This window comes from Caretta caretta, chromosome 2, assembly GCF_965140235.1.
Source record: "Caretta caretta isolate rCarCar2 chromosome 2, rCarCar1.hap1, whole genome shotgun sequence".
NCBI classification, from domain to species: domain Eukaryota; kingdom Metazoa; phylum Chordata; order Testudines; family Cheloniidae; genus Caretta; species Caretta caretta.
Genome location: NC_134207.1, coordinates 220,305,963 through 220,324,778, shown reverse-complemented (window position 1 = coordinate 220,324,778; position 18,816 = coordinate 220,305,963). Strand labels below are relative to the sequence as shown.

Here is an 18,816-nt window from a genome sequence, read left to right as displayed (position 1 = left end):
TGTGAAACAGATGTTAGTTGAGGTGCAATAGAATTTGTTTGGTGGAATATTGAAGACTTCTCTGTGTTGGTCATTCTCTTCCAACTCCCTTTATGTTGCCACTTGCTGCACCTTTACTCCCAGCACACACTCGTACTTTGTGTTGCATCTCTTCCCTTTTATGACATCACTCTTTCACACTCCTCCTTGCATTGCCTCTCTTACCTGTATATGGCTAACCTTTTTGCATTTTAATTCAGAGTAATTTAAATCGTGGTTCTAATCTACAGTGACTAAACACAGTAACATGGGAAGGTTCCATTTTTATTTTATCTTATTGATTCCATAACAGATTTGCTGAGTTTACAAATGAAATGTTTCTTCAAACCTCCTGAATCTTCATATTGGCAATTATGCATTACAGGGAAAGGACCCAGTTTAGCTCTGATTCCAGCTCGAGTGTACAGGACTGGTAGGTAAAAGGAAAACATCTTTTTTATGTTTAAAATGAGCAAATATGGCATAGAATCAGTGAGACTCCCTAAACGTGGAACCTCGTGATGCTATGGATTTACACAGTGCTTTATGAAAAGGAGTTCTTCTTTTCTTTTTGCGTATACAGACTAACACGGCTGCTACTCTGAAAACAGTGCATTATGATATTTTCTGTCTTATTATTTGTCCCTTTCCTAATGGTTCCTAACATTGTGTAAGCTTTTTTGACTGTTGCTGCACATTGAGTGGATGTTTTCAGAGAACTATTCACAGTAACTCCAAGATTTCTTTCTTGCGTAGTAACAACTAATTTAGACACCATCATTTTGTATGTGTAGTTGGGATTATGTTTTCCAATGTGCATTACTTTCCATTTATCAGTATTGAAGTTCGTCTGCTATTTTGTTGCCCAGTTACCCAGTTTTGTGAGATCTTTTTGTAACTCTTTGAAGTCTGCTTTGGACTTAACTATTTTGAGTAATTTTTTATTCTGTGCAAACTTTGCCCCTCAGCTTTTTCCAGGTCATTTATGAATGTGTTGAATAAACCTAAATTCCTCATCTGAACACGTTTGTCTCATCTGTGCGTTGACACTCTGCAGTTCTGCCTGTGAAAATGGCCTTGCATGTGGAACTGAAAGCATTTCAGAGAATATCATGGAGGTCCTATTGTATAGTCTCTTACCTAGCAGCCTAAATTTGGCCTTCAGGACCTGTCTCCTATCTTTCTGTATGTCACTGGCAACTGGCTCTTCCTCAACCTGTACATAAGTGTCTAGATGTCTTGAGAGGTCCGCAACCTTTGCACCCATTTGGTAATTCATTACGCGGTTCTCCCAGTCATCACAAACCCAACTATCTGTATTTCTGTAATAAATCCCCCATTACTTTTACCTGTCTCTTCCTAATAACAAGGGTCCAGTCCCCCCAGAGAGGTATCCTTAGTGTGAGAGGATACCATGACATCATCTGGAAGGAGGGTCCCAACTATGGGATTGTTTTCCTCTGCTCCAGTTTGACAATCTCCTTCCCTGAGACTTTCATCCTCCCCAGCAGCACAGAGGCTGTCAGATTAGGGGTGGGACCACTCTGCTGTGTCCCAGTAAGTTTGTTTGTGTACATTTCTGTCTCCCTTAGCTGCTCTAGTTCAGCCTCTCTGGTCTGAAGGGCCCATACAGTGTCTCTGAGGGCATGAGCTGCTTGCACTGAATGCACTTATATGCTACCTGTCCACATACATGCTGCATTCAGTGTAATAAACTGGATAGCTGCCATTCTGCTGCTCAACTTCTTCCTGCATTATTTATACTCTTGCAGTGGTTTTTGTTGTATATATTTGCTCCGTGTGTGTTTTGTTGTTTTTTGGCAGGGGAACCATTATTGGCCTAAGCTTAAAGAATGTTTATTAGGTGTATCTGTCTCTCACACTCCCTCTCTAAACTTGCCTGCAAAACTCCCCTGTTTTGCTAACTCCTTTGGTTGCTTATGAGCTGGCTTTTTAAACCCCTGTTCTCCCTGAGTTACACCCAACCCCTTGTTAAGTTAAATAGCATAGATATCTATGTAATATGGAAATACCTGACAAGGTGGATTTGGTGAATGAAAATTGTGGGGATTGGGAGTATGGTGGAAATGGGGTTTAAGAGTAAAATACTGCCAATTTATTTTCCTCGTAATCCAACCACTGGTTGAAGTAAATTGGCAGTTCTTTTTTATTTTTTTTAAATCGTGCACTAACATTTCCAGTGCTACCAATTTGCACCTTTCACAGGCATGAAATTTATTACATGGAAGAGGGGATATGTAATTGTCTTTCTGTGTACCACATGCCTGTATATTTTCATCTTATTTTAAACTAATTTCAGCACATAATGTTCTAATTTGCATTGTAAATTGAATTCATCCACTTTGTGGGCCAATTAGGATGTAAACAGGTGTTCTTAACAGTATAGTCTTCCAAACAAACGTAAGAGTCTAGTGATTTCTAATTATCATGTAGGCCATAGGATCAGGACAGCAAATGGGGGGCTCATTTTTCCTTAGAAAGGTGAGAAAAAAATGTTATCTGAAGACCCCCTATAACCAAACTCTTACAATACCACCTTTTCCTAACCTTCATTTACTGTGCTCTGACTCAGATCTGTGCTTGCCAGCATGAGGCTAATGTAGTGCAAGCAGATACCAGCACCTCTAAAAAAGCTCAAATAGGATAGCTATCTGGAGAGATAAAGTGACTGTGATGCTTGTGCAGGGTACAGTTTAAAGATAAACATGCCTTTTTATTTAGATGTTAGAAATTAAAGGTACAGATACCTGGTCTTTTATTGCTCCTTTTCTAAATTAAACTGAATTGTTAAACTAGTCTGCTTCCTTCTGATAATCAAAGTTCTCAGAAAAGATAGGCAGGATAGTTTTATTTCAGTTTGAATTCTTTTATCATACAGAGCTTGGAAATCCACTTTCCTGTTTGCTCTCAGCAAGTAGGAAGCTTTCCCTGTGAGATGAACTGCCGTATAATCTAAGTTTCCTTTTATAAAAAAAATGTTGCTGGCTTTGATAATTGCAAAGATAACCATCCAAACTTGAATGGAGTATAAACCAGTGCAAGAATGTCTTCCTGAGCTTGCAGATATACAGCTCCATTGTCTCAGCTGTTCCTTGCAGCTTTGGAAACCTTCAGCAGAGTTGAAATTGTTACTCTTTTTTTATGCATTTTCACTGCTGTCACTTAGATCCCTGAGGCAAAAGTAAAGAAACTGACCAGGACCCTGTCTGTTTCATTCTGCTAATCCTTTTCAAAACTATAAGCAACTGCGCAAGCAAGTACTGGAGCTACTCACAAGAATGCAGAACTCAGAAAGGGAGGCTGGGGATGGGATGAAGAATAAAAGAAGCACATCCATTGTAGCATCTAGAACATGGGTTCTCAAACTGGGGGTCGGGACCCCTCAAGAGGTTGTGAGGTTATTACATGGGGGGTTGCGAGCTGTCAGTCTCCACCCCAAATCGTGCTTTGACTCCAGCATTTATAACTGTGTTAAATATATAAAAAAGTGTTTTTAACTTATTGCGGGGGGGAGGGGGGTCACACTCAGAGGCTTGCTGTGTGAAAAGAGTCACCAGTACAAAAGTTTTGAGAACCACTGATCTAGAAAGCAGAGGGAAGAGTTGAGTAGCAGACACACACAAAACCCATATTGCAACGGGCTGGCTGAGGATCTGTTAGACTAGGAGAAACCCAACCATACACAGATTCTGTTGACAGGAGGCTCTAGAATGTATATGAAGAGAGAGAATATTCCTTCTTTTCAAGGAGATAGGGCCTTCAGCTTTGACACCAGAGGCTGGTATGAAAGAGGGAGACCACAACCTGAGTTCAAAGGTAGCCACCTAGAGTGAATCCCAGCAGCTGGGTGGGAGGTTCTCTTTTCACCTGGGCATTGCCTATGGACAGTGGAACACCATCTTTTGTATCTATTCTGGCTACTAAGTTTGTTCACCTGGATATTAGATATCTTGTAAAATTTCCAAACCCAAGGTGAGAGGTCATATGAATTCTGTGATTGTGGATTTTGTGCAGTAGATCCTAAGCTTTAAATTTCTAGCCTTTATCATTGTAAAGAAAGCCTTCCAAATGCAAACCAAATGTAAATGATGGAGTACTACCTTCCTTATTCTGAAACAGTAGTTCTGAGAGGTCAGCATTTCCTTATTAATCTCAGAAGTGTGATGACTCTAAAACCTAATGAATTGTAAATGTTAATCTTAACTCTTTCACTGCAGATCATTTTAGTAGACAGTTATCTAGTGTTTCTTTATCCATCATTACTAGATGAGAGGCATCTATTTGCTATCAGATTGCTTTCAAGACATCTCCAGTCCTGCCCACAAGGGGAAAATGCTACCCCTCCGCTTCCCCATGCCAAAAGACTCAACTGCCTCTTATGATTTCGCTGGAACCAAAATCCCACACTATCCCCTGCCAAGCAGCCACAACCCTTAGCTTCTCCACAAAAACTACAGTTATGTGCAGTTGACACAGAAATCTAACATTGCTCATCTTAGCTTTATGAGTCCCTTTAAAGTTAATGGGAGTCATGCATCTAAAAACTTGTCCAACTTTTTGAAAATTTATGTTCACGCTGATCGTAGAATTTTACAGTAGAGATTTAAGGAAGCTTAGTAATAAAAATATTCTTTGGGTTTTTCTATATTTGCATTTACTTGTATATGAGTGGTTTAAAGGAGTAAACACAGGGCTGGGAATCGGGAGTTTCTGAGTTCTGTTCCATGCCCTGCCATTATTCACTAACTGGATTTGAACAAGTCACTTAACATCTCTATGTATGTTTGCTCTTTTATAGAATGGAGATACAGTAATCACTTACCTCGCAGAGATGCTGTGAATTATTAACAAATGTGTGTACAGTGCTTGAAAGATATAAATAGCAATATAATATTTATCTCCTGTAGAGTATTTTTCACCCATAGATCTCAAGTGCTTTACAAAGGAAGGAGGGTTTAGTGTCTGTTTTAAATATGGCAAAACTATAGGATAGAGCAGTGGTTCTCAAACTTTTTTTTTTTTTGCGGACCACTTGAAAATTGCTGAGGGTCTCAGAGGACCACTTAATGATCTTTCCAAATGTTGTTTATACTGTTAGCTCACTATTGCAAAGTGTTTTGGATAAAAGCGCTATATTAAAAAAAAGCTTAATAATAATTAACTTTTTTTGTTTTACAAATAAAAGCACACAACTAATATTTTAATATCAGTAGTCTTACCTGTCTAATGTGGTGGATGTCCCCTCTCTCCCCCGCCGCAGCAGCTCCAGAGCTGGGGCTGGGGCTGGGAAAGAGAGGAGGTCTCTTCCTCTCTCCCCCCACCATGGCAGCCCCTGAGCTGGGGCTGGGAATGAAGGCTGTCTCTCCCCTGCAGCCCCAGCCCTGGAGCTGTGAAAAGTCACCTCTTTCTCTGGCCGCCGCAACCCTGCATGTCCTAAATTCCACCCACCCCCTCTTCTCACCCTACTTCCCCCCTCTCACCTACCCCCTATTCCCCCCAAGGCCACCACCTCATCTTACAAGTGCTTCTTCTCCAGGGTCCAGGCACCTAATTAGTGGAGCCACACCAGCGCAGCTGCCCTAATTAGGTGGGTGGCCCTTCATTCTCTCATGTGCGGCTTCCCAGGTGCGCACCTTAGAGGGAACTATCCGTGGACCCCCTGAATGGAGCTCGTGGACCACAGTTTGAGAACCTTTGGGATAGAGATTGTGATTTATCCAATGTCACACAGCAGGTCAGGACTCAAATCTCCCCTAATCCAGTACCCTATCTAATGGACTATATAATTTATTTAATTTGCATAGCAGGATTTTGAAGTAAACTGCCCAGATTTTTCTTTTTAGCAGTGCTTGTTCAATAATCTCCGATGGTTACATTGTGCAAAAACTGTGTTTTTTCTTGTTACATGCACTATCACTTTATGTGGTAATTACAGGCACACCCAACCAGTTGGGCAATTTCAGTTTCAAATTAGAAGTATACACTGGTATATTTGTCAATCAGTGTTCACAATTGTATAGTAGGATTATGTGGCCAGAAAAACTGCCATTATTCATTCAGAAAAATCCTTACAGCCTTGGCTAAACTAAGCTTGACTCAAGGAATTGTCATGTTATGCATTAAGAATTTCAATTGTAGTCTACTCCAACCAAACACCACTACTGCATATTATAAATAGGTCATAATGTTTTCAAGTGTGAATCTTAGCCTTCATAATCTGTATTGTCTAAATTATTGTTCCTTTGTTTTCTTTAGCCAAATACAGAAAAACGTTCACATTTGACTGTAGTGGGTGCTGAGGAGGGAAATGAGACAAGTCAACATTTGGAAAACAATCATTTCATGTCAGAGCTCCTCAATGATGTACCCTTCACCCTAGCAGCCCATGTGCTAGCAGTACAGGACACCTCTAATGGCCTTCCAGACCAGCTGCTCTCCTACAACATCAATGATAATTTATCAAGATTTTGGTATGATTTTACACTTGAAAATTCAGTGCTTTGTGATTTGTAATATGTCTTTATCTTTCTGTCCCTTTGAATGTGCACCTTGACAACTTGAAGATAATTACACAAATATTTTGTTTTGTAACTTAACTGCTTAAATGTTTTTGTGGTATGCCATCTATATAACACGTGCATAAAAACTAAAATAATTAAGGAATAAAACACAGTATGAGATTTTAACATATCGTCTTACATTACACGTAAGTAACTAATCTGAAATGCTGAATTTGTTCTTAAAATAGTCAAGCAGAACTATTAGTTTTGCTTAATCCTGTGTAAGAGATCCATCTGTTAATACATTAATTGGTGACTGTCAATAAGTGGACTGTAAATGCACACATTTCATTATTCTTACCTCTGATGTCATGGACTTATGCAGCATTTGATATTTTACTCTGATGCCACAAATGCAAAGCCTGTTGTGCATATTTCTTTTTAGACTATCTTTGCTTTTTCCAGGAATGGAAATGTATGCTGATTGTAAATAAAATCATGCTATTTTGCATTATAATAGGCAACCGATGCTCCAGTCTCAAATGCCACTTTTTAAACTTCTGAAGAAAGTTTACAGGTTTAACTTTGTTAGTATGATTGAGTAGATTTTACCACACTCAAAAATGCAAAGCTAGTCAGCTTCTCCTTTTTCCAGTAGACCTTGCTGTTCATCTTACCATGTCACTTCGGGGTCGGTCTGTCTCTCTCTCTCTCTCTCTCTCTTTCTCTCTCTCAAGAGTTTTTTCTCTAACTGCCCTGCATTTGCTGTTTTTTCTCATTGCCACATGTGTTCCTAGTTTATGCCTTGATCAGTTTTTCCTTTTTAACCTTATGTGCCCCCAAAGAAAGAAATCTCAGGATATGTACTTTTAATGGTCATACCCTTGTTTTTTTAATTGTGGCCCAAAGATACAGATGGCAGTGTTTAAATACTACAAAACATTATATTGTTCCATACCTAAACATTCATTTCAAGCCTTTTATATGCATATTTTATTATAGCTAAAACCTAACTAAATTGCTGTTGCCCAATGAATTGCTCACTGAAGTCTTTTGTGATGTGTGTGAATAATTTTCTGTGCCATATGCAAGATAAAATTTGTTTTGACTATCAGTAAAAAGTATACATACTGTGCCAACTGTAAGTGGGTATTTTCATAAGAAATATGTGACATAGGATATTTAAAAACATACATACAGATTTTCAAATGTATGTGCTTTTAAGATGTTTGGGATAATAAATACCACAAATGATAGAGAAGCTATGTTGTAATTACATTTTGATTTGTTAAAATGATCCTGTTTTCTCAGATTTTTTTCTGGAAAACCTATACATTTCATTAGTTTGTTTGCAGTCTATATCTGTTAAGTTTATAAATATGCTTTGAGCTACCTGTTTTCAGGGAAAGTATCCATATTGCACTTAAATAAAAGCTGTGATTACATAATATGTTAACATGGGGGGGTGTCTTTCTTTTTAAACATATAAGAGAATGCCATTATTATCTAATGCTTATATATATATATTACTGTCAGGATTCTCCCAACAACAGGGGTGATACTGAATAAGTTTAGATAACCAAGAGAATTTTCAGTGTCACTAATAAATATATGGAATATGACCCTTTTTTTTAAAAAAAAAAAAAATGGAGTTTCACATAAGGGACATTATTCATAATCTAGTTGATACTATATTTTCTGTGTTTGTGCCCATAAAGTGCAGTGGCACATCTGGCATTGAGGACACTGTATTCCGAGGTTACCTTTTGTGATCCAAGAAGTGCTAAGATTTCGCACAGAGGGAAAACAGATTTTTAATAAGTTGGTTAGAACCTATTTCTGTGCTGAATTCCCTGGCTAGTGGGGATGTTAATTAAGTTCTGGTTTTAAGTGCTAAACTCAATTCTCATGTTTCTTTTGCATTTAACCTTTAAACTTTTACCTATTTTGAAAATGGCATATTCCTGTTCAGATTGTTTTTCATCCCATAACTGATATTTGTCCCCAGCTCAGCCATTCCAAGAGCAGAATTGCAAAACAGAGATGAGTGTCCAACAAACCCACAGAACTGGTTCTTTCCACATTAGTAGACTTGTAAATACACTTCTTCCACTTGCCTATAAGATATTTTATTAAATTAAAACATACCTTACTAGAATCCTGCTCTCAAATGCTCACAGACCAATAAGCCTCTATATGCATAGGAAAAGAGCAAATGAGCACAGGAGAGGAAAGTACACAACCACGACATGAAATACAGTTAGTAGGTCAAACATTTCACCTACAGCCATAACAGTATCTCTTTGGAAGGGTAAAATTTACATACAACAAACCTGCTAGCAATATTCCTCATCATTACCCTCTCTCTAAAAAGCCTAAGGGCTCAAATCACTCTCTTGCTTGACATGATCCATAAAGAGTGTATACAGAATCCTAATGGTATCCAGATAGTCAAAGTGAATTTTCCCAGTGGGAGATGGAAAATACACCCCCAAAAAAATCTATTAGGAAATAATTCAATTTATGTGCATTAGCTCCTGAGCACTTGTCCACTACTAACATGATGACGACATTACATCATTAGAAAATTAAAGGCTTTAGAATATAGCTGTTTCCATTCAAACCTTAGTCTGAAGAGAGTGATATGTATTTATGTATGTGTTTAATGACTATATGTGTTAAATGATTAGTAGATGGATGTATATACATTGGAATACATTTGTATTTGTCACTGGTTTATCAATTTAACAAATACCGAACTGTTTATACAGTGTGGCTTGAATATTTATTTGGCCATAAATGAAGAAATTTAATTTAAAGCAGCATACAAAAATAATCATTTTAATAATTTCTAAGCGGAGATGGTTAATATTAACATATTTTAAGTGTCATAAGGTATCATAGTTGCTCTGTTACACGTTCAGTATAAAAAATTCTGGAACAATTCAAAATGATGTTTTCTGTGTATTATGTATCTGAGACAATTTTTTGATAGCTTTGAAGTTTTTCAGTTACAGTACAAAATTGAGTTGTCATCTCAAAAGCTAATGTTTATAGACATTTAGGGTCTGATCCTGTTTCATTGGAGAAAATGGAAGCTTTGCCATTCACTTCAGTAGGTGCAGTAACAGGCCTTTGTCTGGGTAAACTGTTTATTAAAAAATAGAGTCCCTTTTGGTTTTTTCAGGAGAGGCTTTAAGTGTCATCTATGGTTAACAAAACCTCATTTTGCAAGGGATGTCCTCTATAATGTGTGATGGCTTCCTTATGAATATTTTGTTTAAAACAAACTTAACAAAACATCTTTTATTTCGTCTGAAAAAGATGACTAAGTCTTCGGAAAGGCCTAATTTTAAAATGCAGAAGAAAGAGCAAAGTCCACATGTTCAGTGGTAAATCAAAGAATAATTGCATCCAGAACAGCCCGACAGCAGGCTGATCATGAACCAGCCCCTACAAACAGCTCTTTAGCGACAAGCAAAACCAGAAATGGAACTAGATAATAGGATGTACAAGAAATCTGCCAAGGAGACAGCCACAGACACAGTTGCTCCTATTTCCTGGAAAGTACAATCTGAAGCTTGACATCTCAGTGCTGCAGTTTCCAAGTTTACACTTTGTGTGACTACAGGTGTAGGCTTTGGTCCTGGAACCAATATAAAAGGAAGAAGGTAACGAGCATATCCAAGAGCACAATTACTAGTGTTTCAAACTCATATACAATTTATATAGAATTTATTTTTTAACTTCATGGATCCCAGGCAAATTGATGAAGAAAATGTAAATTCTTAAAAGAGCTACAAGGTTTTTATCCAGGAGGACTGTGCTGTTTGCACAAAAGACTAGAATGTATATCAGAGAAACAACTTTTTGTGAATTAAACATCTGATCATCATGCTTTGGGCTTTTTCTTCTCTCTACACCTAGTAGGGGGAAGAATCAGACCTGAAACTATGGGGGTAAAGTCCTTTCCTTCATAGAAAGCCACAGATTTTTCCACCCATTCAACAGCAACAAAGCAATTCCAAATTCCTAGGGTTTTTTTGGCAGGAGTGGGGGAAAGTTCCTGCCCCTTCCTGCACCTGAGCATTGCCAGATATTGTATTATTACATTAGCAAGGTAGCAAAATTAAAAGTATAACTTTAAGTTCTTGAGATATTGACCAAACTATTGAAGAGGAACTTCCCCCTTTACAAACCATTTCAAAGGAAGGTTCTTCTAGCATGCTTTAGCAGGGACAAAGGCTTAACAGGGATAAGCAAAGGACTACAAAAAGCAAAGCATGTTCAATGCCTCTCCAGTCCTGTATCTATCCTAGGTCCTTAGGCTGAACATTCTGAAGGTACATGTGGCAACTTTGAATAGTATACTAGAATTAGGCAGACAGGGTCTGATTTACTCTTGTTAATATACAAAAAGATGCCTTGAAGTGGCAGAGTTTGTCTTCTTCCTTATTTCCCCAATATTTCCACCATTAATCTTACATGTTCCTTACCTGGTGATTAAGTCTGGTAACTATCCCCTTCCTTTGAATCACCTCTGAAGAATTTCAGAATTGAGGACCTTGTCAGTGAGCCACAACTCAGCATCTTTCACAGTGACAAGGTCTCCTTCAGGACTGAGACCCATCCCAACCTTCATTCCTCCAAAAGATCCATTTGCACAGACCCCATGTTATTGTTTTGCCTTTCTTTTGTCTGAATCTAAAACAAAGTAAAGAAGAAAGATGTGAACTTTATGGGGAAGCAAATATGCATATCAGAAGGGGGGCAAATTCTCTGTTCAGATTCCCTTTGTACTGCCAGTCAGTTATAGGGATGATGTTTCTAAATTATTGATATTCAAAATGAAAATGTGTGTTTCAGAAGCAGACAAGGTCAGAGGCAAATCTGGTCCTCCAGGAATTACAGTTCATTCAGCCAGGTCACTGGCTATTTATGGGGCACAGAGATCTCATGTATCAGCATAAATTGTTGTTCTCACCCAAAGATTTGAGACAGTTTTGGTTGCCCCTCTAACTTTTTAGATAGACTTTTTCCCGCAAAGGGTTAATATTTAACTTGCTGGCTAAGTGGTAGCCAGACTGTGGATCTTTCTATTGTTACTTGTTTTGCTTTTTCTCCCATAACGTCAAAATATAGTTCACCCATGTTAGATCTTACCTTCCGTTAAATTAATGCTGCTTAATGTTAAACTACATATAGCCTCCTTTTTAAATGGTAGTGTGGAGTAGATTTAAATACTATAAAAAGGAAAGCCGGATTTTTAAAACACTATGGCATTTCTCTCATGTAATTTTACAGAATAATTTATAGATGTCAGATGCTGATGTTACTGGTGTAATTTAGACTAGAATCTGGCCCACGGTATTAACCCTGTATCTGTATTATTTAATTTTAATGTTCGGAGGGGGGGAGGGGAATAGTGGCAACAGATGTGGCATTAAGGAAGGAATTTAAAATACTTTCCTAGATTTTGTGTTTCTGGAATTAGAATAACTGGGAGAAAAATCCTCCCTCACACTATAGGCATTTCTGTATTTTATTTTATGTTGCATGTACGGTGCAATAGATTCATCCATTTTTCCCACAGATAAAGTAAACAAAATAACAGATTTATGGAGACTAAAAGTGATTTTTAAAAGTTGCGATCACCTTTTTTTCCCCCCAATGTGAGAATAGTACATGTTACTGTTGGTTAGTAAAATTGCCATTTTGAGTATAGACCTTAAATGCTTTATACCACTAAAAAGTAATAAAAGCTGTCATTAGACATAAAAATTTCAACAAAAATAATCTCCAAAATTTAAAAAGAAAGTTTTAAATCTTTATTACTTTTATATACATGATTAAAATATTATGTTAGATGAGCAAAGGTGGTCAATGAGCTTTTTTAATTAAAAGAATACCTAGTGAAACTATCTCTACCCTCGTTAAATTTACCACCACAATAACTTAATCTGACTAGAAATTTCCCTAGCTGTTAATTTGTACATACCTAAAAGCAACTCTAGGAATAAAACCTTTGCTCACCCAAAATTGTCTTTTTGCTCTAAATTATTTCCATTCACACTTCTGAAGCAATCAATAGTTCTTGTACAGTTTTTTTTAATTATTTCTTTTATGCAACATTCAGCCTATCCATTCTTTGCATCTTCAGTAGGGTAACTAGCATAAGAAGAGTAACTACTGTAAGGTGCAATCCTGCATTGTCAGGGAAAGGCACTGGGGAATCTAAATAGTACTTTTGCATTTCTACCTTATGTGCTTCTGTGACATTAACGGTGCCCCCTAATTCAGTGTTCTTCTCTATCATCTTCATGGGCAACAATTTTAGCCACAGGTTTTCTTCTCTATGTTGGTGGCAGACCACATGGCAGATCCTCAGATGGTAAAAACTGTCATGACTCCACTGAAATAACTGAGAAGTTACACCAGATGAGGCTCTCTCCTCATACCTGCTGCCTTGGCTAGGGCATAAGATTTTGCCTTCTAAGCCTTTCCCAGATTACTCTGCCTAAGGAGTGTGAACAGCAGACTACAGACTTCCATCATGAAGTTTTTTCAGTCAACTCTGCTCTTATTTTAACTTTAACTACCTTATTTCAGTTGGGACTTCAGTTCCGTTAAAGAGAATCAGCAAACTTATTCCTTGGAGCTTTGGAAAAGATGTTTTACTGAGGCATTCTCCTGTTTCCAATCTTGCTCCTGGGCCGAATATGTCTATGAAGGAGACAAGGGGGAGAAACAAGGACAGGAAATGCAGTGTGTGCTCAGTTCACCTACACCTGTCACAGAAAGCTGGCTTGTCTACTTGCCAAGATCTCCAGGAGCAGGGAGGAGAGTCCAGATCACATAGAAGAGCTGATTCTTACAAAGCAATGCTGGGGAAGGATTCTCTCGGGGTCTAAAAGGGGTCTGTGAATCCACCTTCCATTTGGCATATGAAGGTGGCATAATGGGAGTTTCCCAATAGGTCCATAACACCCAGCCAGCTGCTCCAGAGATTTTCCATTGTACCAAAGAACAAGAGATTCCAAAGTTGGAAGCAGCAGTACCTCACTAATCAGACAGTAATTCCAGTGGAGGGTGAGTTCTTACCTAGAGATCCTGCAGATAGGAAGATAATTGTGTCTCTGGGCAGACGATGAGGTAATTGCATCAGCTCCTTTTGGCCTCCACTGCATTATTGTGTTTGAAATAGCTGTCATGGTTTGGACAAACTGACAGTCTCCCTCCCCAAAGAACAATAAAAATGAAGGCAATGATGAAAAATATCTTCTTTGAAGCATCATTTGCAGCAGATATATCCCTGGACTCTGAAGTTAGTGACTTATTCACTAGCCTCCAAACCAGTAGCCCACTGTGTTTGAGAGACCATTCAAAACTGATATCTGGGCAAGAAACCCTATAAGACTACCACAGCGATCTGGATCAATGTTTGAATCATGAGCCCATACAAGGCAAAAGTAGCAGCTCCACACAACAACATCACAGCTCATTAAACTGGGGGATCTGAAACATCATTAGCAGCAATGTCAAATGCTTTGCATAAAAACAAATGGAAGGCAGCAACTTGACTTTCTGTCCACATGTCTGAGACACTGCAAAGTAGGTATCCTGTGGATTCAGCATCTGTCAGGAGAGTCAAGTAGTGGTAGCTCCATAATCCCTTGGCTGCTTCTGCGCTGTCATTATTATACATAACTATTGATCCTATCCTTTTCTGACCCAGATATGGCCTTTAGTGCTGTGAACATGTCATTGTTAGAATGATGGGACATGAAGGGAACAGACAGGAGAGAACATTTTTTACCTGAGAATTTTCTTGCTTAGACCCTCCATATCCTAGAATCAGATTCCCACAGAGAATTATTTCTGAATAGTTGTAGAATTAATGTCCATGTCTTCAGGCCTGTTATTGATAATGAAAGGCCCTATTAGAAATGGAAATTAGTTTAATTTATAATTAAGTATTTTGATAAGAAGTTTAGTATTTTGTACACTTGAAAACTACAATTCTGGGAAAGCATGGTGTGATGCTCTTCTACCCTCAAAAGGCCTGGTCTGTTGCCAGCTACCTAGAAGGGAGGAGAAAATCAGTCAAACACTGTTCCAAGAAAATAAATTCTCAGATAAAACAAATTTTCCATTTATTCATGCTATACACTCAAAGTGCAGTGGACAACACTAAAAGGTGGCATGGTTTGGAGGAAGACTAATTCCTAATGATCTACATCTCTGAAATGGACTCATCTGAAAGAGATTTGCATTACTGTGTGTAACTGAAAGACAGTAAAACCAACCAACCAGTATTTGCAGTTTAGTGTCCAGATTTTTTTTTCAAAGACGCTGAGCGCTCACAAGTCCCATTTATGTGACTAGAGCTGGGTTTGCTCAGTATTTTCTGAAAATCATGTAAAAGGTTCCTGCATCTTTTTTTCACTCTAGAGGAGATATTTTGAGATAGAGGTGCAACTCCAAAAGGGCAAAACATTCTAGCTCAAATTTTGACTTCAGCAGAGTTACTCCAAATTTTACACTTGTTTAACTGAGAACAGAATTTGGCACCAAATGTTTAGATCTCTTGCCGTTGACTAAAGTAGTTAAATTAACATTTCTAAAAGAATTTCTCATTTTAAAGACAATACCTCTTAGTATGGGTGCTTTATAAAAATGTGTAATATTGATTTTATACTGAAAAAAGGTTGACCTCATGAAAATGCAAAAAAATGCAAAACTATCAATTTATGCCAGTGTGTGGAGCAGGGACACTTCTCTACCAAGGAATGAAGTTGATCACTGAGGGGTAAATTCTGCCACCTTTACTAACATTCTGTAATAGTTTGTTCTTCTTCCTGCACCACTGAAATCAATGGGACTACTCAGAGTGAGTAAAAGTTGCAGAATCTGGCCAGGGATACAGTGCTCACTAATTAATGGCAGGACTAGGAGCGCTGCCTATTATTAAGGTTTTTGGTTGCACTTTTCCCCTCACCTTCTTATCTATGCACTCCCTATCCATGGCCCCACAAAGTCATGGGACCTCCTGGTCAACCTCCTCCTGGCCCTGGCTAAAGTGGCCATCTATAAAACCAGGGAGAGGAGGTTGGCCAGTGGGGTCTCCTGTGACTGTGGGGCCTATTTCCGATTCATAGAATCATAGAATATCAGGGTTGGAAGGGACCCCAGAAGGTCATCTAGTCCAACCCCCTGCTCGAAGCAGGACCAATTCCCAGTTAAATCATCCCAGCCAGGGCTTTGTCAAGCCTGACCTTAAAAACCTCTAAGGAAGGAGATTCTACCACCTCCCTAGGTAACGCATTCCAGTGTTTCACCACCCTCATAGTGAAAAAGTTTTTCCTAATATCCAATCTAAACCTCCCCCATTGCAACTTGATTGTCCGCTCACGCATCCGGGCAGAGTTCCTCTGGGTGGCGTCCACTGGCTCCCTTGATGCCTTCGAGGAGCAGTGGGTGCTGTCCAGGGTTCTCTGCTCGGTGTCCCCGTCAGGTTCCCTTTGTTTGACCCTTTGACCTCACTCCTGTCCCTGTTATTTCATTAGTTGTCCCCCGGAATCACTTGACTTCCAGGTCCTGTGGATCCTCTCCTTAGGCAGATGGGGGGTCCTTTAGCAGTGGGCGGGCTTCTGCCCACCCACTTCCTGGATCCCAATAGGATTAAGATTGCCCAACACTTCCCATTATAAGGTTGTCCAACACTTCCCTGTTTTCAGTTGCTTATTATGTTGCCAAACTTTAACCATTTGGGCTGAAGTTTTCCATGATAAGTATTTGTCTTAGGCTGAATGTGTTGGAAAATTCAGCCAAAATGGTTCCACTATTTCCAAGAATGAAGCTAGGAGAAAAGTACATAGTTTTGCCCATTTAAAAAAAATTCTGATTACCATTTCTTTAAAAAGCTCTTGTTCCCTCCTCTTCCCCCCCATTTTGGAACAGGGATTTAAAATTTGTCAAGATGGCAGCCTTTGTGTCAGGGATGTGGCTTCCGCTGTCCCCATGAAAATCTGCCCAAATTTTGCTTAATTGTAAGCTTTTGAAAAATCACAATTTGCACATGGTCAGTAGAGACTTAAATTTTTACAACTAAATTCCTTGAAGATTCCATGTGTATAACTATGCACCAGTCCAGGGCTGAGCAGGACTTTTTCTGCAACTGCAGTTTTGGGCTGCCACAGGCCTTGCCATATCTGGGTTTGAGCATCTGAACTTAGAGAAGGAATGCTCTTTCCTGTTTTCTGAGTAGCCCCCTCGTATGGCCCATGCAGCACAGAGGATGAAGCTGCCTGATCTAAATGCAGAGGATACAAGAGCCAGATGTGCAGGTGCGTGGAAGGAGTAGACTAGAGGGGGAGGCAGAAATTAAGATTAGAGACTGATGAGGGGAAAGGGAGGAGAGACAGAGACTGATTGGGAAAGGAGATTGGGACTGAAAACCAGTGGGGCAGGGGTAGGAGGTAAGGGAGAGGCATGGGTGGGGATGGAGAATTGGGACTGACTGGGCAAAAAAATTGGAACAAGGAGCCCAGGAAGGGATATTGGGACAGGGAGCCAGTGGAATGTGGAAATGTAGAGATCAATTGGAAGTCAAGGCAGGGAGGAGAGAAATCAAATAAGAAGTCTGGAGAGGGGGGACCTAGGCCTGGCTGGCAAGGAGCTGGGGAGTGTGGGGAGGAGAGATATGGGAATGGTTGGGCAGTGGGATTGAGAATGTAGACAGGTGACACTGGGAGTGGGATGAGAAGCCCGAGGAGTGGAGTCTGGGACTGGCTAGGTGAGGAGAATGAGGCTGGAAAGAGGAGACTGACATAGGGGAAAGATGAATCTGGGACAACTACAGGTTGGAGGGGGGCAGGGAAGAAGGGTCACAGCTGTGGGAATGGACAGAAGAATCTGTGTCTACTAGGGAACGTTCCCCTCCATAGCCTGCTGTTAGTAAGTATTTGTGAAACACACTAGCAAAGTGTCCCATCCCCCTCTAGTGCTGCTCCACATAGAGGATGACAACCTGCTACTGCTGTCAGTCACTCAAGTCTATACAACTGCTCTTAATGGTTCCAACCCTGCCTATGATTTATGTGGGTGTCAATATGATGCCGCATGATGGAATATCTTTTTTTGTTGTTTTTTATAAAAACTGGAAAAATTACATACAAATAAATTACATTAAAAAGATTATTAAGGTTGCAAAGTCAAGTAGTCAAAAGTTAGGAAATGTCAGAATTATGGTTGCCTGTGCAACCATAATTTGCCCCCATTGTGCAAATGAATTATGATGCAGTCTTTAATCATATGATTCACATACTGTTTTTTCAGGACCCCTGCCTCATTCATTGCACAGAATGGACGGTGTTCACTTAATGAACACTTTTTTTCTCCTAATTGTTCAGTGTGTAGCTCCCATGCCTTGTTTACTGCACATTAGTCCAACTATTCAATGTGGGAATCTCTCCAATGACTTTAGTGGTCTTTGCATTAGGCCCATTTAAGAAATCACTGAGCAATCCCACAAGAACAATAATAATTATAGGGGTCAATGAGAAGGTGTGTGGGGTGGTAGACAACAATAAAATACTTTTAAAAAATCATCCTCTCAAATAAAACAAATGGAAGGGTGTAAGAGAAGGTAAGGATAAAAAGAGAAATTCTGCAAAAGAAGTCTGCATAAATTGTAAGCTCCTTGGGGCAAGGACTGTCTTTTTGTTCTGTTCGTACAGTGCCTAGCACAATGGGGTCCTGGCCCATGATGGGGGCTCCTGGGTGCTATGGAAATACAAATAATTATAGTCAAAAATATCTTCGGAAAACGAAAGTTTCCTAGCGTTGCTTAAAAATGAAGAATAATGGAGGCTGTTGCTATGGTCAGGCAAGTTCTGCATGCTAGGGGTCACCATGGTAACAGTGCAATGGCCTTAATATTTCTGGCAAACAGTGGAAACTCTGAATAGTGTAAGAAATACCCCTCAGCAGGAGGCTCAAGAAGGAGACTTTGCATCTAGCCAGGGCCAACCCCATGAAGCACTTTAAAAGTCAGGAAGACCAGTTTAAAAATCGATCTGCCGCTTAAAAGGCCAACAAGTAAGAGAAGGCAGGATAGGTGTAATATAACCACAGTCGCTTAACCCACTGACCAAATGTGCAACAGCATTCTGTACAAGTGGCAAATGATGGAGAAGCACTATTCAAAAACCTGTGGGGAAGGCATTAAAATAATCAAGGCACATGGTCCCACAGACACATGTTGCTGTTACGAGAC

At 39.4% G+C, this 18,816-nt stretch overlaps 1 protein-coding gene across 3 annotated transcripts in view; it reads left to right on the top strand.

The window, feature by feature from the left end:
* The window catches only part of UMAD1 (UBAP1-MVB12-associated (UMA) domain containing 1), a 184,904-nt gene extending 176,915 nt beyond the window's left edge, over window positions 1-7,989 (top strand). For all 3 annotated transcript variants that reach the window (XM_048838225.2, XM_048838226.2, XM_048838224.2), the window contains exon 4: window positions 6,295-7,989. In XM_048838225.2, coding sequence (XP_048694182.1) covers window positions 6,295-6,552 — 258 coding nt within the window. In that variant the 3' untranslated portion in view covers window positions 6,553-7,989. The remainder of the gene's footprint in view (window positions 1-6,294) is intronic.
* The last annotated feature ends 10,827 nt before the right edge of the window (window positions 7,990-18,816 follow it).